Genomic DNA, 22,573 nt, shown 5'->3' on the forward strand with positions numbered 1-22,573 from the left:
GAGCACATTCTGTTCATGCTCAGCTCTAGTTCTTAGTATATTTTATATTAAGCTGAAATCTGCCTCCCTGCAACTTGGATCCATTTGACCCTTATTTTTTCTTCCGAGAACACACAGAACAAGTTTTTCTGTGTACTTCAACCATTCAAATAATTGTAGTTGGCTCTCATTTCTCTCCAGATCTTCTCTTTTCCCAGAGAAAGTATCCCAATTATTTCAATTATTCCTCAATGACATGTTTCCAACTTTTCTTTACCACCCTGATAGCTCAAGAAGTTAATTCCCAATGCATCATATATACCTCCTAATTTTATATGTTCTTCGTAGGATCTGGACACTTTCCAGAAGAGAGGAACTACCAATTCACCTATCGGGGACATTCATTGTATTCCTTTAAGGCAGTCGAAGTTTGGGTTCTAGACCATGTTCTATATTCTGTCAGTAAACTAGCTAGGTTTGGGAGTCTATTTGCAGGACTAGCATAAATTTCGTTTCATTAGATCCAGGCTTATTCGTCCAGCCTACGGCCAATTCTTTCAACTAACTCATTAGATAGACTGTGCAGTTTTGAGTTGTGAAAACTGTCAGAATTAGAATGGAGTCACCAGTGTTAAGAAAGAACCCTGACAAATAGAGCTGGGGAAGGCTATGAAGAATGGGTTCTCACGCTTGTATGCTGGATAACTATCCCAAAAGACTGCAAAGACCACAGCCTTGCACAAAAGCCATCACAACCTTACACATAAAAAAAAAATACTTCTACAAGGACATCTGCCCAACAATTGCCTGTCCAGCCTCAGACTAGCATCACACTTATTGTTGATCTTTGTAGCCAAGGATAATTATCTCAAAATAATTATGTAGTCTTTTTCATTTTTCCTTTAAAACCCTTGTTTTCCTTTACCTCCCTGAATACACATATAGTTTACCATGGCACGCATATTCCATTGCAATGCCTTATTCCCGAATAAACATCATCTTCTTTTAGAAAGCCACTCTCTGTATGTTATTTAGGTTGACAGGGTCAACTCTAAGGAAGTATAAAGAAAAAGGGAAAATAATAGTACACATTGATGCAGAGGAGTGTGTTGCTAGAAGGTTGGCTGGACGCCAGACAGAGTGCTCTCTAAGGTGACATTACTCTGATTCATTCACCGGAGTCCAGGTTCTGGTCCTCATGATCACAAGCTCACTCAATCCCAGCAGTGTGCCAGAGGTGGTTATTTAAGATTCACAGTGACTGATGTATAAAATAGACTCTCGGTTTTTACTTTGCAATGTGAAATACAGCTGTGGAGAAAAAAAGTAATAGCTTGTCTTTTTAAATGTTTACTATGTGTCAAGTACAGTTCTAAGAAATTCTACACATATTATCGTACAATTCTCAAAATGACCCTATGAGGTAGGTACCATTATTATTTTATTTATGTATTTATTTATTGAGATGGAGTCTGGCTCTGTCACCCAGGCTGGAGTGCAGTGGTGCGATCTCAGCTCACCGCAAACTCCACCTCCCGGGTTCAAGCGATTCTCGTGCCTCAGCCTCCCGAGTAGCTGGGATTACAGGCGCACACCACCTCGCCCGGCTAATTTTTGTATTTTTAGTAGACGGGTTTCCCCATGTTGGCCAGACTTGTCTCGAACTCCTGACCTCAGGTGATCTACCCACCTCCGCCTCCCAAAGTGCTGGGATTACAGGCGTCAGCCACCGCGCACAGCCTATTATTATTATTTTTGAGACAAAGTCTTGCTATCCATTATTATTATTGTCATTATTTTACAGATGAGAAAGCAGGGTATTTACTCTGAATCCGTTCCTCTCACCCAATTCATGTAAATGATTTCCAAGTCCTGTTACTAAGTGTCCAGTGATTAAGCCTTTTGAATTCCTCCCCTCCCTTCATTCCTACTGTCCCTGCTGTCCCTCTGTAGTTCCAGTCCTCATTGTGTCTCACCTCTACCATTACTGTACCGTCATACTTTGTCTTCCCTTCTGTAATCCATTTTCTATACTATCGCTTGTATTTCTAAAACACAGCTTTTAATGTGTCACTCTTGCTTAAAACCTCTAATGGCTCATCACTGCCATCAAATAAGAGCTCAGATTCCTCGGTCTGGTATAAAGGTCCCTTGTCAGAGGGTCTGTAGCTTATTGCAGCCCAGCTACAGTCACCCTCTCTCTCTCCCTAGCCTCCTTAGCCCCTTCTCCTCTCAAAGATTTTCATCAGTACGCACCCTTAGCAACTCACGATTGATTGGACACACTGAGCAGCACACATGTATGCGACTGTCTTTACCTATTATCCGACAAATATTTATGTGCACCTACTATGTGTCATGCATGTGCTAAGCACTTTACTTGTATTATCCTGTTTAATAATAATAAGAACTCCATGAGGTCACATTATCACCTTTCTTTCTGGAGATGAGGAAGCCGAAGTGCAGAGGGCCCAGCGTGCCAAGCGTCGCACACAGCTGAGCGCAGGGCAGGTGCCTCACTGGAGCGGGGAGCCCCAGCACCTTCCCAGCCGACTCGCTGCTGCTCTGACTCGGCCGGGTCTAAGCCGTGCTCCTGCTGCCTGGCTGGCTTCCGCCCAGTCAGACTGACAGGGTCTCGCAGGCAGGAACCGTGCACACAGTGTCTAGCTCCGAGCCTGAGAATACTCGAGGCTTCAAAAGTTTGCTGAGCTACCGCAGGGAGGACGAAGGCTATAACACTGGTCCAGCCTGAGAGAAGCCCAGGTGGGGTTCACTGCCCTCTGAGCCACAAACAGATTTAAGGGGGAGGGTGTGGAAACTGCCGGCTGCTGAGGTCCAAACTCACCGAAGGTACTGACCGCCGCGGCTCCTCTCTTCACAGCGTCTGCCGGAGGCCTCCGTTTACTCCGGTTACCGAGACAACGCCACCCCTCTTCCAGGGAGGCGGAACCAGGGCGGGCCGTGGGGCGCATGCGCGGCCGGCATCCAGCTGTCCGGGAACCCGGTACCTATCCGCCCTTTGGTCGGGCCTTCTCCGCCTCATGACACTGGTTCAAAGCCAAACAGAAAAGCCCGACGAGTTTATTATCCCCTAAAGGACGTCATGTAGATAATTAAATGATATGAATACCGTCGAAGATACCTGCCCGATATTCCAAAATGGCCCAACGGAGCCCTGATCGCGGCGTTCCTATGTTGAGGTTTTAACTTCGATTTTAAGAGGGGTCCTGGGAGATAGTAGGCAGCTTGCCGGCAACATCAACAACAAAGATACATCGTGGGATTTTTGTTATTTTTAAAACTATATTATCTCTGTTGGCTTTTAAGAGTAAATCAGGTTTTATGTTGTGGGTTTATTGGTCGCAGCGCTCTGGGCACAAAAGTATAGGCCTGCCTTGACAGATTTCTAGGTTTAGCAATTTGTTCAACCTCTCTGTAGTACTGTGGTCATATTGTTGTTTAAAGTACCTAGCCTAACGTTATTAGTTACCAAATACTTGTTTTAAAATGGTCATTCCAATATGTGACAAAGGACTTTGTATACAGAATGTATAAAGAACTCTTATAAAAAAAAACCACCCAATTTCTTAAATGGGAAAAGGATTTGAATACTTCACCAAATCAGATATATGTATGGCCAATAAGCACATGGAAAGATGCTTAAAAGTAGTCATAAGGGAAATAGAAACCACAATACACATAACTCCACATCCACGTGAAGGGGTAAAACTTCAAAGATTGCTAACACCAAATGCAGAAGGATATGGAGCAACTGGAACTCGCATACACTGCTGTTGGGAATGTAAAATGGCATAACCACCTTGGAAAACTATTTGAGAGGTTTCTTCAAAAGTTAAACATACACAAAGTCATTCCACAACCAAGATAGTCTAGAGACTTGGGCAAAGTGGTTGCCTAGGACTTAGTGAGATGCACTGGAAAGAGACACAAGGAATCTTAGAAATGATAGAAATGCTGTGTCTTCATTGTGGTGGTAATTTCATGGGTATATACAACTGCCAAAAGCCAATAAACTGTTCTCTTTAAATGGATGTCGTTTATTGTATATAAATTATTTGTCAATAAAATTGGCAAGAAAAAATTGCTATAATACAATTTGTGTTTATTAGTTCCCACAATGTTACACAAATACCATGCATTTATTTGCAATACTGAAATGTCCTCTTTAATCAAGATTTTCCAGGGCTTAAAAAAATGATTATCCTTGCTATTACTTATTAAATGGTATATCTAGGTGCCAGAAAAGATAGAAAACATAGGGTAAACTTATTTTTAAATAGCATGTTATTTATATTTTCAAATCATATGCCCAGCATGTTTTCTTTCAATCTCTAGACATCTTTTCAGGTGAAATACCTCTAAATTTCAAGCACTGTGTGCAATTGTTAATCTGAGAAAGATACAATAAATCACTATACAATGTCTTAAAAATTGGAAACATGGGGGAAATAGTGTATTTATTTATTTATACACAAAAAAAAAATTGGCAGTGATCATTACTGAGTGTTGTGAGCCAAGCTCTGATCTCAGCCCATTTACATACACTTGCCTCACTTAATCCTCACAAGCCTCTAGGGAAGACATTATGTCTGACTTTCAAATGGGAAAGATGAGATTAATTTGTCCAAAGTACACAGCTCAAGTGGCAGAAATGGCATTTGAGGCAAGATTTCTGGTTTCAGTACTTGCATCCTTAGCTACTGTACTGTATTAGTTCCCGTAAATTAGGAGAAATCCAGTAACTGCAAGAAAGAGCTTCAAGTCTTGACTTTACCTCTTACAAGCACTCTGTCATTAGACAACTTTCTCCACCTCTAGGGCTCAGTATCCTCATCTGTAAAGGTGCTGGTAGAGGAGGAAGCATTTACATACCTCTAATTGATAGGTCTACTATGAGATTCAAATGAGATAATGGTGATACCGCAGCTTATAGTATGGTGTCTGCCACAGTAATGGCTCAATAAGGAACAGCTATTCTTATTATTATGCTGCTTCCATACTACACACACTGTAAAACAGGTTTACTCTCCATCAAGAGGCAGCACAGCATAGGCTTTGGAGAAAGACTGCCTATGTTCCCATTCTAGTGCCACCACTCCCTAGTTGTGTGACCTTGAGAAAATACCTCCTTGTACCTCAGTTTCCTCATCTGCAAAATGAGGATAATAGTACCTATCCCATAAGGTGTCATGAAGCACATAAAGTGGCTACAATAGTGCCTAGTATGTAGTTAACAGTTAATTAGTTCTGCTAACCAAAATAATTTTGTTTACAGCATAAGAATGATTATATCATAACTGTGGATGTTGTTATCAATCCAGTATCTCTGCCAACCTGTAATTTGGAAAACTGTAAATTTCAGGTTGAGTAAGTTATTAGCAGCTTTCTGGGGCATACTGGAGAAGTCATAGGTTATCAAAATATATGAGTCTAAACACAAGTAATCTCAGTTTGAATTGTTCACTCAGGTTGAGAATTCCTATCATAGAGCCAGGGAGCAGAGATCATTCAAAAAACAAGTTTAAAATAGAAATCAACATCTCAGAACCAAAAGGGTACCCTGAAAAATCTATCCTGAGCCGGGTGCAGTGGCTCACACCTGTAATCCCGGCACTTTGGGAAACCAAGGCAGGTGGATCATTTGAGGTCAGGAGTTCGAGATCAGCCTGGCCAATATGGTGAAACCCCGTCTCTACTGAAAATACACAAATTAGCTGGGCGTGGTGGCATGTACCTATAATCCTAGCTACTCAGGAGGCTGAGGTAAGAGGACTGCTTGAACCCGGGAGACTGAGGTTGCAGTGAACCAGATTATACAACTGCACTCCAGCCTGGGCAATAAAGCAAGACTCTGTCTAAAAAAAAAAAAAAGAGAAATCTACCCTGAAAGATCTGCTTAAATTCAGGGCTGGGAAAATTAATAGCAACTTTTTCTATTTAATTGTTTGAAACATTAAATATACCATTAAATCGATGTTACCACATTTAGGCATTTGAGCTCTAGAATCATATTTATTTGATTTGCATTACCATTATTGATGACATTTTCACATTTAAAAACTACATAAGATTTTATAATAAATGCAACCACTCTTACCTGCTTAAGCAAATATAAACAAACACTCCCAGGCCTATTTTTTTTAAGGCTGTATATTTCACTTGATGGAAAAAGTGATGAACAGCAATGACTTCCCAAGAAAAAAGAAAGAAAAGTGGGTGTTACATATTCCTGAAAGCCAGACTCTAATCACACAGAGGAATTTTATTGTAAGTTACATGCAAAGCACTAATTTTATTGTAAGTTACATGCAAAGAACTAATTAGTTCTTCAGGAAAATAAATAAATAAATGGATCAACTAAGATACACTAAACCTCAAAAAACCCTGAATAAAGATAAAGGTAAAAATGTATTAATCAAAAAAAACCCTTAAAATACTTAAGAAAGTATTAAAATACAAAACTTTAACTTCTCTACAGTCAAAGTTTCATTCACAGGGAGCTGTAGATCAGTTGGTTGTTGAAAACTTATTTGAGAAAGTCAAAAAATAATTGCTTTATTTCTCTGTTTCATTAGTACTAATTCACAGGATCTTTGTAGGTTTTATCTAAAAGAAGGATATAAAAACTTAAAAGTCAGAGTAGGGAAAGGGGAGTAATAAATTATTAAGAACAAACTCAGTGAGACTTGACTTCACTTATGATACATGGGTAGAAAGAGCAAACCAGCCTTCTTCATTCTGTTTCTCAATCTGTTGAACAAAGACACAGAAAAAATTTAGATGGTAATCAGAAACATGAAACTACTCAAGATTTACAGATCATTTAGACCAAGTGCATAAAACAAAGTCATCCTGTGCCATTGAATGGTACTGGAAATTAAATTGTTATTGGCAATGTTTATTCTCTAACAGAGATACTACCAAATAACTGATTACTTGGTCAACAGATCCTCTTACTGATTTAGGAGTCATAATTTTTTTAAGTCCAGTGTTTTATAGCTATCATAGGCATAAATTTTTAAAATGACAAAAAGGCAGTTATTTGGTCTTAGTAAATTAAATGTTACTAAATTCCAGGAACTAAGAATAATTTATATAAAATAGCTTACTTTAAAGCTTTTGTAGAATATAAGAAGTAGCAAAGAACAAATCTCCTAGAACTGGACAATTCGGGTATCTATCATTCCCCTATCATTTAATATCTTTCCCCTATCATTTAATTTGGGCTATAAGCACCCACTCTTTGATCTAATTACTGAACTCAGTAATAAGAAATGCAAAGATTTTCCTAATGTCAGACACTTGTTGGCTCAAGTCTACAAAATTATTTTTTACAATTTTAAAGATATCCTCACAATTTACCATAACCACTCAAAGGAACTATATTTTACTGTACTAGCACCACAGAAAAAATGCCTTCTGCAAAAATTTTGAATATACTGTGAAATGCTTAGCTTCTATACATACCTATGGCACATCAAAATACATGAAGAACACATTAAGACATTTATTTTTCCCTGGTACCATAACCTATCTAACCAATGGCACAGTCAGATATGGCACACAGGGATAAAATGAGAGGAAAAGTGACCGGACCCAGTGCTCTGGCTGTTCCAGACCCCACCCAAGCACAAGGACTGGGGGAACCAATAGCTCAGTAGATCTACAACCCATTCAAGGCACACCTGTGTGTCCTGCCGTAATATATGGGAAGCTCTACCTGAAACCAGTAATTTCCAGTCTTTAAGGACTGTTGAATATCCTATTGAATTTTACCCTATTCCTTAGTTACCCTAGAAAACAGAAGAAGCATATGGCTTGTTTTTCCTAAAAAGGTAAATTAGTATTTCTTTTCTTTTAAGAATATCGTATCAGCTTTAGGATAACAGGAATGATAATTTAGAATGGAAATCACTAAATCAGCCACCTTCTACCCTCACCCCTATATGCATTTCACAATTACATTTTAACGTGTACCTTTGCTCTTGGATTAAGAGGTGTGAATCTCCCACTTCCTGAGGTGGCATTTAGTGGAGAACAAGAATTACCAGTAGCCCCGGAAGATCTATTCATGAAAAATAAAACAGAGTAAGAGAGTGAGCTATCATTATTAACCTTAAAAGATTATGCAAACAACTGACAATTCTCAATACTGGCAAGAGCTTGAAAACATATGGCTAACTTAGGTCCAACGAGGTAAATTATTTGTAACTTATTTTCACCAACCTGTAAGTCTTTATTTGTTCATTAATAGTGATATGGTTTGGCTGTGTCCCCACCAAAATCTCAACTTGAATTGTATCTCCCAGAATTCCCCCATGTTGTGGGAGGGACTCATGGGGAGGTAACTGAATCATGGGGGCCAGTCTTTCCCATGCTATTCTCGTGATAGTAAATAAGTCTCATGAGACCTGATGGGTTTATCAGGGGTTTCTGCTTTTGCTTCTTCCTCATTTTCTCTTGCTGCCACCATGTTAGAAGTGTCCTTCGCCTCCCACCATGATTTTAAAGCCTCTCCAGCCATGTGAAACTGTAAGTCCAATTCAACCTCTTTTTCTTCCCAATCTCGGTTATGTTTTTATCAGCAACATGAAAATGGACTAATACAAATACAATTTAATTTTTAGAGCTGTTTTAGGTTTATGGAAAGATGAGTGGAAAGTACAGAGTTCCCATATGCCCCTTACCCCCCACCTCCAACACACACACAGTTTCCCCTATTATTAAGATCTTGCATTAGTGTGACAAATCTATTACAACGGATGATCTAATGTTGATATAATTGACTGAAGTTCATAGCTTACATCAGGGTTCACTCTCCGTGTTACACATTCTGTGGGTTTTCACAAATGTATAATGACATGTATCTGCCATTACAATATTATATGGATAAGTTTTCAATAATAAAGGGAAAAAGAACGTGCAGGGATGGGGAAAAAGGTCCAGGTAGTAGAAGAGTAACACGACCTGGAACAGCACAGTACAATAGTAAGGATGCAGAGTAGAGACAGAAAGGCCAGGTATGTCCTTAGTGTCACTATTTACCAATCATATGACCCATCTAGACAAATCACCCAATTAACTCGGAGAGCTTCAGTTTCATTTACTGTGAAGGAGGAAAATACTATTGCTCAATTCAGCTGTCCTGTCATACATCATCTCCTAATTTTGTAACCCATAAGTACTCTACATATGTGTTATCTCACTTTTGTTTTCAGTAGCAAACCCATGCCTTTCTACTTAAAGTTTATTCCTCACTCCATTTCCCCTCAAAATTCTCTTTTCCAATTATTTTACTCTCTTTGCATGAGTCTGTCTCAACCTAAGTCAGATACTGTACACTTCCTTTTTTCACAAAGAGAATAAAATACATACCAAATTCTTTTTGCTTTTTTTTTTAAAGTAAATATTCACACTGCAACTTACCTTCTTGTATTTATCCCGCTGACGGGAGAGACAGTACTACATTTTGAGCTTTCTGGGGTTTCTGCTCCTGGAAGAGATACCTCAATTGTCCTCTTTGCTCCTTCTAAAATATAAAAATAAATATTAGTTTCATTACCTTTCAATGAAATAAAAATTTCACTCAATTTCTATCTTACTGCAAACTGCACATTAAAAATTTGGTGGTTCTTTCCGTCTGTTTTAATCCTAGCCCAAGATACACTTGAAAGACTTTTTTTTTTTTTTTTACTGAACTGTGGGATAAGAAACTTTAGTTACTAGTGTTAATTCAGCAGCATGCCAGTTCATAGAGAGCCAGAATCTTCAGACAAGTGGCATCATGTCAGTTCTGGAGGTGAAAAACAGGAATTAAGAACTAGCCCTAAAGAGCTTGAGATCTTTGTCCAAAAGAGCTTACCTAAAGTTTTCCCAAAAAAAAAAGGAAAAAGAAAAGTTCTGAAGTCATTCAGTAAAACTTTAAATCTTTTAAATCGATTACATTATGACTATTACTGAAGACATTAAAGTAGGAGAGGAAAGTTGGCTGAAGAGCTCCATATGGCCAATAGCAAGTATAACTATGAATATTTTCCATATTTCAGAAGTAGGTAATCAATCAGCATATTTACTAAGTATTTACTAATGAAAGACTTAATGTTCATCACAGGCAGTTTCACAGAGGCTCCTGCCTTTGTGTGACTTCCTGGCTTTACAAGGTAATAAAACCCTATTTAATTTTACAAAATATTCCTCAGTTACCCTAGAAAACAAAAGAGGTTTTCATGGCATATGGTTTATTTTTATTTTAATCATTATAGTCCACAGAGGCTTTTTTTTTAAACAAATATAAGAATTTTACTTATAAAAAGAATACTTTAGAGATAAATCACTGGACAGGAAAGAACGCAGTTGCAAATCCACAACTTGCTTTGTAACTTGATAAATCACATAACCTCTTTGTGCCTCAGTTTACTTATTCATCAAATAGGTATAATATTAGCCCTGTCTCCTCTTAAAGTATGTTGAGGACTAAATTACATAACATAAATAAAAGCATATTTTAACCATACACAAATACTGAAATGGAAGATGTATATTTAAACACAAAATTATTCTTAAGGCTGATCTGCTTTATTTTTCTTCCTTGCACTTAGCACTAACTGATATTATCCCAAATATTGATTTGTTTGTTGCCTGCTCCCCTACTCAAATGCTAGAGTATTCAAGCCCACACATGGCAGGCACATAGTACATGTTCGCACATAGCACATGTTCATACATAGTTAATTGATTTATTTATTCTAATCAGAAGTTGTCTCTAGGCTTCATAACTATGAAGAACAGTAGACAAAACTGTCATTTGAGGAAGCCTAGAATAAACAGAGAGAGCCCTGGGGAAATGCATTACCTTCTTTTTCCAGCAATTTCCAAAAGAGTCTGCTTTCTGGGTCTGTATTTCAAAAAGGAAATAATTTCTGAAGGGAAAAGTCTTATTGGAAGGTATCTTAAAGGTAACCTACTTCAACCAGAAATAAGACATATGAGTCCCCTTCAAACACCAATGTCTGAATATCTCAGAGAACACATCAATTACTGGTACATGGAGCTTTTTCTATTCCTGACAATTAGAGCCTTCTCTTTTACTCGGCCAAAATCAATCTCTCAGTACTCTTCATGTAGCTCTGTCCCTTGAGGGCCTTAATAATGCAATTTCTGATAAAAAGCAACTTGATACATACTTCGTTTCATCAGTATCTTTTTGAATGTGAATACTATGACAATTTTTTCAGTTACTATTTTATTATTCAGAATCCCCTCTAGCTTTTCACATTCCTAAATGTAACAAAAAATTTAATTGAGTGAAAATGTTTTAAGTGTTTTACAGAATAATAACTTGTAATTCGTTGCTGATGAAATTCTAAATGAACGTTCAGATATTTCATGCTTAGTTGCAGCATATGACCTAAGTGAACCGTACACTATAATGAATCCCATTTAGATGTACGATAATTTAGGAACTCAGACACCAAAGATTAACTATAGGCATCATAGGATAGAAATAATCAGGAGATCTGCCTTCTAATTCCATTTCTGTCACTTATCCTGTGAGTTAGGGCTATTTCTTTCTGTGCAAAATTGAAGGCACCAAAATATATGCTCTGATACTTCTTTTGGCTTAATATAAACTTGCAAAATCAAGAAAACTGAAAACCTACATATTTCTAGTTTTTAAATCATGAATTTGTGACCAACCAGTCCATGCTCTGAGAGGTAATTGAACAGGTGACATTGGTGGAGAAAGATTCAAACCAACAAGTTTCTGCTGCTCTATCAACTGCAGTAGTTTTCCACGAGCCTCCATACTTTGTCGATTCAATTCTGCAATCCGTTCCTCCATACTACCTGGTGTTAGAGACTGTGCTACTGGAAAAGTCTTTGGGAGAAAAAAAAAAAAAGCACAAATTGAATACTGAATACTGAAAAATCTCTCCCACGATTTTTTTTTTTTTTTTTAGGCGGAGTCTCACTCTGTCGCCCAGGCTGGAGTGCAGTGGCTCTATCTCGGCTCACTGCAACCTCTGCCTCCCGGGTTCACGCCATTCTCCTGCCTCAGTCTCCCGAGTAGCTGGGACTACAGGCACCTGCCACCATGCCCAGCTAATTTTTTGTGTTTTTAGCAGAGACGGGGTTTCACCGTGTTAGCCAGGATGGTCTCCATCTCCTGACCTCGTGATCCACCCGCCTCAATCTCACACAATTTTGACTTACTAATGCCAGCAAGTTAGTATTCATAGCCCTTATTATATATAAATGTGAATAGTGAGCACACAATAGAATTTACAGTCCCTTTAAGCATATATTCTGGGAAAAGCTTTTCTGCATCTCTTAGTATCTGCAGAGCTGCACAAAAGATCACATGAGCAAAGAGACTGCTCCAAGTGAGCTGGTCTCTAAGTAAATGCCACACATCTTTGAAGACAGATCTGCAGTTTGACAGATTACAAAAGAGGATCTGCTATCTTGGAAACAGAAGTTTCTATAATTACAGTCTTCAAATATGCACCATTTGGCAAAGATTCTGGGAATCTTGTCACTCCTTCTAACCATATGTCAGCCTCCCCAAGCCACTTTTGGCCTAAGGTATCTGATTCAAGAATAGTTGGTGATTGGAAAGAAATATGAGAGGTAGGGTAAAAAATAGCCACCCAAAAAATATAGCATAAATTTAATTTGAAAATTCCCCCCCAAATGTGCTTATGTCATTCCTAATTATTTCATTATTCCTAATTATGTCATTATTTCAGTCTTAGTTATTTCATTTCTCTTTGGGAAAAAACAATCCCTAATAAAAATCACTGATTTTTAGCTTATGTCTATTAGTAATAAATAAATAGGAAAATCAGTATGAATTAAAGATCATTTTTATTTCCAATTAAAACAAAAGAGGGTAGTGAAGACAGAAATATTAGATAGTACCTTCCAGCTTGATCTACATACTAATTAGAAAAGGAGGCAAGCAAAACATTAGACTCTGCTGTCTTTTTTAAACCAAGAGTTGCCTGTTATGAATAATCTTCAAAACTACAAATATATAAATGCCTCCCAGTGACTCAAAATTGAGGCAGTTGATATTTACTTATAGACACCACTACCAATGGCTGGCTGCTCCCTACTAGCAATATTCCTTTCTGGCTCCTCTTCTGCCAGTTCCTTCTGTCTACTTCTATGATTCAATACCCATATTGTCCTTATTCCCCATGACCCAGTGCTGACAGAGATGGCCCTTACCTTATGACTCACCTCACCCTAACCTTCCTCACCAAAGCCCTCCAACCCACTGTTGTTAAAGCCCTTATGAACACAGCCACCTCACGAGCTTCTAATCCCCAGTGACAGTGCCCAGCTCCTATCAGAAACCTGACAGGAGCTGCCTTGGCTCTAGAAGGGGTAAAAGAAAGTGTCTACCATCACTGGAACCAGCATTTGGAGCTCTTTTATAACCGCCCCCCAGCTGGAATTTAGACTTCCTATCTCCCCCAGAAACAATGAAATGAAGGTTTAAGTTACCAGGTTAGCCCACAAAGTTTATTTAACTTACAAAACTCCTGCACTATAAAATGCAGACCTTTGCTACTCAAAGCGTGGTCCTCAGACTAGCAGCACTGGCATCATTTGGGAACTTATTAGAAATGCACAGGTCCTACCCTAGACCTACTCAATCAGAAACCACATTTCAGCAAGATCCCCAGATGATTAATATTTATATTAAAGTCTGGCTTTAATAATCCTTTAAAACATTATTTCTGGCCAGATGCAGTGGCTCATGCCTGTAATTCCAGCACTTTGGGAGGCCGAGGCAAACAGATCATTTGTGGTCAGGAGTTCGAGACCAGCCTGGCCAACATGGCGAAACCCCGCCTCTACAAAAAATACAAAAATTCACCAGGTGTGGTAGTACGCACCTGTAATCCCAGCTACTCAGGAGGCTGAGGCAGCAGAATCGCTTGAACCCAGGAGGCGGCGGTTGCAGGGAGCCAAGATTGCGTCACTGCGCTCCAGCCTGAGCAACAGAGTGAGACTCCATCTCAAAAAAACAAAACAGGCTGGGCGCAGTGGCTCATGCCTGTAATTCCAGCACTTTGGGAGGCTGAGGCGGGCAGATCACAAGGTCAGGAATTCAAGACTAGCCTCACCAACATGGTGAAACCCCTCTCTACTAAAAATACAAAAATTAGCCAGGTGTGGTGGTGCATGCCTGTAATCCCAGCTACTTAGGAGGCTGAGGCAGGAGAATCGCTTGAACCCGGGAGGCAGAGGTTGCAGTGAGCCGAGATCACGCCACTGCACTCCAGCTTGGGCAACAGAGCAAGACTCCGTCTCAGAAAAAACAAAACAAACAACACACAAAACAAAACAAAAAACCCACCTCATTTCTATAGGAAAATCCATTCTATGTCCTCAAAAATTAACTACTCATGAGTTGAGGACCAATACTCTTTTATGAGCCATTTTAAAAATAAAAATATTTTCAATTAACATGTGGCTGTGTAGCAAACATTCAAGTAATATTAATTCTATATTTTATAACTAAAACTTCATTCCTAACTTAATCTTAGCTTTCCTACGCATTTTATCTTTGTCCTATTTTCATTTATATAATTTTCCTTTTATGCTGTCTTGTATTGTATGTACAACAGACTGATAAATAACTTGGATCTATTGTATTGAGGACATGCCAAACATAAGCCATCTAGCCTCAAAGCTTTCTAGGATCACTTCTGAAAAGAAGTTTCTTAAGTTGCCCAAGCTAAAGTTCCTATTTAAATTCCTATATGTCCCTAATCAATCCTTAAATGGTACTCACAGAAGTCATGTCACTTGCACTTTCTTGTTTGTTCAACTCCCGGGGTCCATCCCCTTGTTCTCCTCTGGGCTCAATAATATTATTCATATGTGCCTTGATAGCTGAATTCTGCAATGTCAAATCAGCAATTCGTGTCATTATGTCCTTTCTTTGTATTAATGACTCATTTGTTCTCAGTTGCTGCCCATCTCCCAGTACTGGGAGCTCTTCTGAGAATGTGGGGCTTCTTGACTGTTGAGTGTTGGAATGGGAATTGCAGAGGGGCTGTGAGAGGTTAACAAAAGGAGCCTGAGTTTTGTTCTCCAAATCTTCTCCCATATGAGAGACTCTCCATCTCTGAGTGAAGAGACGATTCTCTTCACTTGAATTCTGAATGTCTGTATCAATAGGCAAGGTCTTCTCTTCCCAATTTTGTTCCTTCTCAATTATTTCCACAGTTGGAGGAAGTCGTGGAGCAGGACGAGTTTGAACAGTCCTTCTCAATACTATAGATAAGAATTTAAAAATAACAAATACGTATTATTTTCCCATAGATTGGCACTATACTCATCTCATTAGCCCACCATGGTAGTTAGAAAAGTATTTCAGTAGAAGAGTTTGGCTTCTGAATGCTTAAACTATTTTCAGCAGAGAACACACCAGCAATGCCGCCCCTCGTAATCAAGTACAGAGACTTTTTACATTCCTTAAAGCATTTGTTAGTACCCTTGTGAAAAACCATCTGTCAAGTTCACATTTTAACACATATATTAACTCACATCTGGGAATCTTGGGGAATGAGGAAGTGGGTATAAGTACCCAATTTAAACAGCAGATAACCAGGAAAGGCCTCTCTGAGGAAGTAAAATTTTTAAATGATTACATATGTAATAGAAACTGAGCAAAGGACACTACAGGCAGAAAATGACTGCCTTTAGGGGTATGTACTGTGAAAGCTGTCAGAATCAAAATGGAGTCATTTGGCTGGGAGCGGTGGCTCACTCCTATAATACCAGCACTTTGCAAGGCCAAGGTCGGCAGATCACCTCAGGTCAGGAGTTCGAGATCAGCCTGGCCAACATAGTGAAACTCAGTCTATACTAATAATACATATTTTAAAAACTAGCCAGCCGTGATGGTGCACGGCTGTAATCCCAGCTACTCAGGAGGCTGAGGCAGGAGAATAGCTTGAACCCAGGAGGCAGAGGTTGCAGTGAGCTGAGATTGCACCACTGCACTCCAGCCTGGGTGACAAGAGCGAAACTCCATCTCAAAGGAAAAAAAAAATTCAGACATTTGTGTCAGAGGGCAAGTGACTTTATCAGAGTCACTTTATCAGACACAAGTGACTGATAAGTGGAGCCTTAAAAAGCCAGGAAGGAAGGGTTCTCATGCATGTATGACTGATAACAAGAACTGTTCAAGACTTCAAAAGCCAGAACCTTGCACAAAGGCCACCACAATCTTACACAAAAAATAATTCTGCGAGGACATTTGCCCAACAACTGCCTATCCAACCTTAGACTGATGCCACCCTTGTTATTGATCCTTGTAGCCAAGGATAGTTATCTCAAAACAACTTAAATAATCCTCCTCATTTCCCCTTTAAAAACTCTTGTCTTCCTTTACTTCCCTGAATATGCCCACCATATTCCCATTGCAATTCTCAATCTCAAATAAATATCAGTTTCTTTTAGAGAGCCTTTCTCTGGGTTAAATTGACAGTACTTTTTAAAAAACCATATACAAATATGAATTCGAATGAACACTTTAAAATAAAGGATGAATGGGAGATCAGAAAATGAAATGAAACTGCACACCAGTACACACAGACACACACACCCACTACTCGTTCAAGAAGCATGGCAGTAAAGAAAAGCAGAAATAAATCAATAGCTAGAGGAAAATATTTATGATGGGAAATTCTACAGCAATATTGTCCAATATGGCAGCCTCTAGCTATATGTGGCTATTCAAATTTAAGTTAATTAAAATCAAATAAAATTTAAAATTCAGTTTCTCAGTCACATAAGCCACATATCAGGTGCTCACTAGCCCCATGCAGCCAGTGGCCACCATTCTGGATGGAGCAGACACAGAACATTTTCATCAACCCAGAAAATTCTATTAGACAAAGCTATCCTAAAAGAGAACTGAATGCTGATGAAGGGCCCTATGTATCACCCATTTTCATCTGCATATTCTGTTTAACTGAATAATTCTTTATATGTGAGTATTCCAAACAATGCTTGAAAAATATAATAAAACATCACCAATTCAAATACATATTCACAAGCAGCTGTCTGCACATTATAAAATAAACGGGCAGTTATTTTAAATACAAACTTGCTGAAGATATTAACAAAATGTTGTCTATAGCAATCCCTGACAAATTTGCTTTAACAAGCATTTAGTACGGTTGTGATCAGAGTAAACATGTTTATTGTAACTGAAGCCCTCTGAAGAGGAAATACTGAATCATACAATGATAGAGCTGGAGGGAACATTAAAGATAAAGAAATATCTTCTCATTTCATAGAAGGAAAAGCTTAGGTCTAGAAAAGGTAAACTATCTGAGCCTCATGCCTCACAGGTAGTCAACAATAAACGGGCCAAGATACCAGCATGTCTGACTCTCAGCCTGGCACTGTCACCACTGCACCATACTGATCTGACAAATGCTACATCTGCATTATAAATACCAAAACAGAATTTTTAATAGCAAGGATTTGCCATTTTCTTTAACCCCTGGGCTTCTTCGTGTCCTTTATTGGAAACATACATCAAAGTGCAGAAAATTGCACAAAATTTGTATGTCCCAATAATAATAAACAGTTATTTTTCTGTTTCCCTATGTAAAAATAAAAAAAAAAAACTTGTCAAAGAAATAAAAATTCAGGCTAATCAGACCTGAATAATATTTTTCAAAAAACTTTGGAAGAGAGTTTAAGATGGCGGTTCTTTTTTTGACTAAAGACCTCTTTAAAAATGAAATAAAAACAATAGCTCCAGAAAAAATGTACATGGGGACAAATAAATTTAATCTTCCCAACAATGAGGTAGTCCATGGAACTTCTGAAGACCATTCATGAACCCTGAGTTAAGAATCTTTGAGCTAAGAATAATACATTCTTAACATGTTTATTCAAAACTCTACCTGTGAGCTGCAAGAGTAACTCTAAAGCTATTTTTAATTGTCCATTAACTTTTATTATAAAATTCCCTCAACTAACTGAGCTGAAAACTTTTGATGAGAAAGAGGTGAATATAATGACCAGATGTCACTTACAAGACCCTTAAAGTCACAGTTTTCACCTTTCCTTAGTCTAACTTTCATTACTCTTTGGAGTATAATCTCCTGCTTCTAACTCTTTGAAATGCTCCTGGACCATAGGGACAAAAGGGATTCCCCTTACTCCGCATCTTAATGCTAAGGACTCTGATCTTTTGATCTGAGTTTAATACTTACAATGTTTAATAAAATAGATATACAATAAAATTAATTAAATGTCACACATGACCACAGGTATGATACACATAGCATGAAAATTCTTCCTTCAGCTTAAAGGCTATGTGTGGTAATCAGTGTCTTTTTCAATTCTGTTTTTCATGTAATGGTGAAAGTAATACATTGCACAAATGAAACATTAAAAAACGACTTTCATGTAACTTTAGAAGAAGACTTACCGTCCTGAAGAGGAGAGAATTTTAAGTTGCTCTTCTGCCTGGGCGGTGTTAACAACACAGCTGGCTCAAAAATATGTGCTGGAAAATTCTTGGCCAGATTCATGTTATCTGGAGGGTCTGGCACCTGAGACAGTTTAACAGGCAACTCTTCCTGTGGGAATTCAGCCACTTCCTCTCTGAACATCAATGGCACTGAGACATTGGCATTTACAACTGGACGCTCTGAAGAAGATGAGAGGATATTAGTACAATAGGAACAAAAAGAAACTATGAGCACATTTCAGGTATTTATTCTTAAATGCATCTCAGTAGAGTGCAAAATCCACATGAATCAACATAGCTCTTGGAGCCTTCACTTTCTAGGCTGTATCCTCCTCTGCCAATCATTCATGGGCAGGCTCCTGGGGGGCTAGTACTGAGAAGTTACTATTTTTGAGAAAATCACTAAGGCCTCAAAGCCATGAAAAGCGAGCCAGTTAGGGACTCCTAAAAAATCCTATGTGGCATTCCAGAGTTTGTCTTTTACATTTTTCCTTTTTTTCACACAGAGTCTCACTCTGTCACCCAGGCTGAAGTGCAGTGGAGCGATTTTGGCTCACTGAAGCCTCGACCTCCCAGGCTCCAGTGATCTTCCCACCTCAGCCTCCCGAGTAGCTGGGACTATAGGCATGCACCATCACATCCAGCTAATTTTTTGTATTCGTTGTAAAGACGGGGTTCACCATGCTGCCTAGGCTGGTAGAATTTTTCATTATTTGTTATGGATAGCTTTTTAATGGTCATAACAAGTAACAAAATGGCTAAAATGGGTCATATTAATGCACTGACCTCCATATATAAGGCTCATTACAAAACAAGGAACTTCACACGTCATGCATTATCACAACATAGTCACATTCCATATTATTTTAAAAGAGTTACAAGAGCTGAGACTCAGGAAAATATTACATAAATCTTTGGTCTCACCAACATAAATCTTTCTGACTTTTTCCACAGGCAATAACAATAATTAACAATAATTCTGGCTCCCTCTCCCGTCTCCCTCTCCCGTCTGCCTCTCCCCTCTCCCTCTGATGCGGAGCCGAGGCTGGACTGTACTGCCGCCATCTCGACTCACTGCAACCTCCCTGCCTGATTCTCCTGCCTCAGCCTGCCAAGTGCCTGGGATTGCAGGCGCGCGCCGCCACGCCTGACTGGTTTTCGTATTTTTTGGTGGAGACGGGGTTTCGCCGTGTTGGCCGGGCTGGTCTCCAGCTCCTGACCGCGAGTGATCTGCCAGCCTCGGCCTCCCGAGGTGCCGGGATAGCAGACGGAGTCTCGCTCACTCAGTGCTCAATGTTGCCCAGGCTGGAGTGCAGTGGCGTGATCTCGGCTCGCTACAACCTCCACCTCCCAGCCGCCTGCCTTGGCCTCCCAAAGTGCTGAGATTGCAGCCTCTGCCTGGCCGCCACCCTGTCTAGGAAGTGAGGAGCTTCTCTGCCTGGCCGCCCATCGTCCGGGATGTGAGGAGCCCCTCTGCCCGGCTGCCCAGTCTGGGAAGTGAGGAGCACCTCTTCCCAGCCATCATCCCGTCTAGGAAGTGAGGAGCATCTCTGCCCGGCCGCCCATCGTCTGGGATGTGGGGAGTGCCTCTGCCCCGCCGCCCCGTCTGAGATGTGAAGAGCGCCTCTGCCCGGCCGCGACCCCGTCTGGGAACTGAGGAGTGTCTCTGCCCCGCCGCCACCCCGTCTGGGAGGTGAGGAGCGTCTCTTACCGGCCGACTCGTCTGAGAAGTGAGGAGCCCCTCCGCCCGGCAGCCGCCCCGTTCGGGAGGTGGGGGGCAGCCCCCGCCTGGCCAGCCGCCCCATCCTGGAGGTAGGGGGCAGCCCCCGCCCAGCCGCCGCCCCGTCTGGGAGGTGGGGGGGGTGCCTCTGCCCGGCCGCCCCGTCTGGGAAGTGAGGAGCCCCTCTGCCCGGCCGCCACCCTGTCTGCTAGGTGTACCCAACAGCTCATTGAGAACGGGCCATGATGACGATGGCAGTTTTGTCAAATAGAAAAGGGGGAAATGTTGGGAAAAGAGAGATCAGATTGTTACTGTGTCTGTGTAGAAAGAAGTAGACATAGGAGACTCCATTTTGTTCTGTACTAAGAAAAATTCTTCTGCCTTGGGATGCTGTTAATCTATAACCTTACCCCCAACCCCCTGCTCTCTGAAACATGTGCTGTGTCCACTAAGGGTTAAATGGATTAAGGGCGGTGCAAGATGTGCTTTGTTAAACAGATGCTTGAAAGCAGCATACTCGTTAAGAGTCATCACCACTCCCTAATCGCAAGTACCCAGGGACACAAACACTGCGGAAGGAGGCAGGGCCCTCTGCCTAGGAAAACCAGAGAGGTTTGTTCACATGTTTATCTGCTGACGTTCCCTCCACTATTGTCCTACGACCCTGCCAAATCCCCCTCTCCGAGAAACACCCAAGAATGATCAATAAATACTAAAAAAATTTAAAAAAACAAAACAAAACAAAAAACAATAATTCTACAATACATTTACTCCCAGCCCTTCTTACCTATAGGATAATTAAAAGCTTTCTCAGTAGTGAAGCTTAATTCAGATAACAGTAAAACACTAACATATTCCTTGACTGAGATATTAATAGCAAGACTTGCCAGGTGCGGTGGCTCACGCCTGTAATCCCAACACTTTGGGAGGCCGAGGCAGGCGGATCATGAAGTCAGGAGTTCGAGACCAGGCTGGCCAACATGGTGAAACCCCGTCTCTACTAAAAACACAAAAATCAGCCAGCTGTGGTGGCAGGCGCCTATAATCCCAGCTACTCAGTAGGCTGAGGCAGGAGAATCGCTTGAAACTGGAAGGCGGAGGTTGCAGTAAGCCGACAGGGCGCCACTACACTCCAGCCTGGGTGACAGAGCGAAACTCCATCTCAAAAAGAAAAAAAAAAAAAAAATAGCAAGACTCCACCAGAAGACAGAGATCTGCCCTAGCCAATGAGTCTACCTCATGCAAGTTAAATTTTGGTCAGCCACTTCTTAGAATCCATCCTAAGAAAATGGTTTTAAATACATAAAACACTTTTCTTACAGATACTCATCAAAGTCTTACTTAAAAGTAAAAAACATGAAAAAAACAAAATGTCCAATTCAGCCTATAGCATATGATGGCACATGAGACGAAGAATTTCAAAATAACAACACTATCACACATGAACAAAATTATGAATTTCTAAAACTCAGTATTTTTCTCTTTCCAAAACCATCTCTTCTGAATCTAGAGCACTGGGATTAAAAGTGCTAGCACTCTCTTTGGTCTAGGTGTCCAGTTCTGCTACTTTCTACCTGTATGACTTTGCTAAGTTACCAACCCTCTCTCAGCCTGTTTCCTCTAAGGATAACACCAATGGGGATAACAATAACACCTACCTCATCAGACTATTATGACACGAATTGAAATTATGCATGTAAGACTTAACAAGTATCTGGCATAGAGCAAGCATCGAATATTAGCTGGAAAAGTAGTGGCAACTGTAGTAGTGACAATACTGTAGATGCATAAACAGTCAATAAGTCTATATAAGTTTAGAGATTTAAGGTTTGGTTTGTCATCTAAGGCCATTAAGTAGTCTAATGACAGTCTGAGAGAGTAAGACCACACTCACCTGGACTGTCCATAACTCTTCTACCTGTGGCTCCGCTTTCTGATGCCTGAATTTCTTGTCTGTTATTTATCACAGGACAGTTCTTAATAGCATGTGTGAGTGATATCAGTTGCTCATCTGTTGTGACCATGTACTGCTGAAGTCTTGCCTGGGGAGGAAAACATATGAAATAATATTATTAGCATATCAAACATCAAACCACCACCTAGAAAGCAAACCACACAAAGGATACGTGTGTTTAATATCATATCAATACATATCAAAGGATATGTATGTATAATATCATCATTTTAAATACTTCAGGAATTTGAGACTTCAAATTAAAGCAATGCTATTTATAATTATAAATATTCTAATAGTTCCATGATAGGGAAATGGTTAAGTAAATCATGAAACAGTAATTAATAAATACCCTGCTACAACAATAAGAATTAACCTTTCT

The 22,573-nt window shown here is 39.9% G+C and overlaps 2 protein-coding genes across 17 annotated transcripts in view; both read right to left on the reverse strand.

Annotated features, from left to right (window-relative positions):
• CFAP44 (cilia and flagella associated protein 44) overlaps nt 1–6,176 on the reverse strand; it is a 153,615-nt gene extending 147,439 nt beyond the window's left edge. Inside the window, exons 1-2 of one of the 4 annotated variants that reach the window (XM_031009240.3) lie at nt 6,098–6,176; nt 2,825–3,026 (exon numbers count right to left, since the gene is read on the reverse strand). In XM_031009240.3, the coding sequence (XP_030865100.3) occupies nt 2,825–2,951 (127 nt within the window). In that variant the 5' untranslated portion in view covers nt 2,952–3,026; nt 6,098–6,176. Of the gene's footprint in view, nt 1–1,067; nt 1,291–2,824; nt 3,027–6,097 lie in introns of those variants that run through there. The other 3 variants (XM_055381624.2, XM_055381620.2, XM_055381621.2) reach the window with 3 other exon arrangements.
• SPICE1 (spindle and centriole associated protein 1) overlaps nt 5,993–22,573 on the reverse strand; it is a 70,636-nt gene continuing 54,055 nt past the window's right edge. For 7 of the 13 annotated variants that reach the window (XM_055381641.2, XM_055381639.2, XM_055381643.2 and 4 more), the window contains exons 12-18: nt 22,132–22,279; nt 18,476–18,697; nt 14,810–15,294; nt 11,698–11,878; nt 9,427–9,529; nt 7,978–8,065; nt 5,993–6,750 (exon numbers count right to left, since the gene is read on the reverse strand). In XM_055381641.2, coding sequence (XP_055237616.1) covers nt 6,697–6,750; nt 7,978–8,065; nt 9,427–9,529; nt 11,698–11,878; nt 14,810–15,294; nt 18,476–18,697; nt 22,132–22,279 — 1,281 coding nt within the window. In that variant the 3' untranslated portion in view covers nt 5,993–6,696. Of the gene's footprint in view, nt 6,751–7,977; nt 8,066–9,426; nt 9,530–10,852; nt 10,895–11,697; nt 11,879–14,809; nt 15,295–18,475; nt 18,698–22,131; nt 22,280–22,573 lie in introns of all 13 variants that reach the window. The other 6 variants (XM_055381638.2, XM_055381636.2, XM_055381634.2 and 3 more) reach the window with 1 other exon arrangement.

The sequence above is a fragment of the Gorilla gorilla genome, chromosome 2 (genome assembly GCF_029281585.2).
Source record: "Gorilla gorilla gorilla isolate KB3781 chromosome 2, NHGRI_mGorGor1-v2.1_pri, whole genome shotgun sequence".
NCBI lineage: Eukaryota > Metazoa > Chordata > Mammalia > Primates > Hominidae > Gorilla > Gorilla gorilla.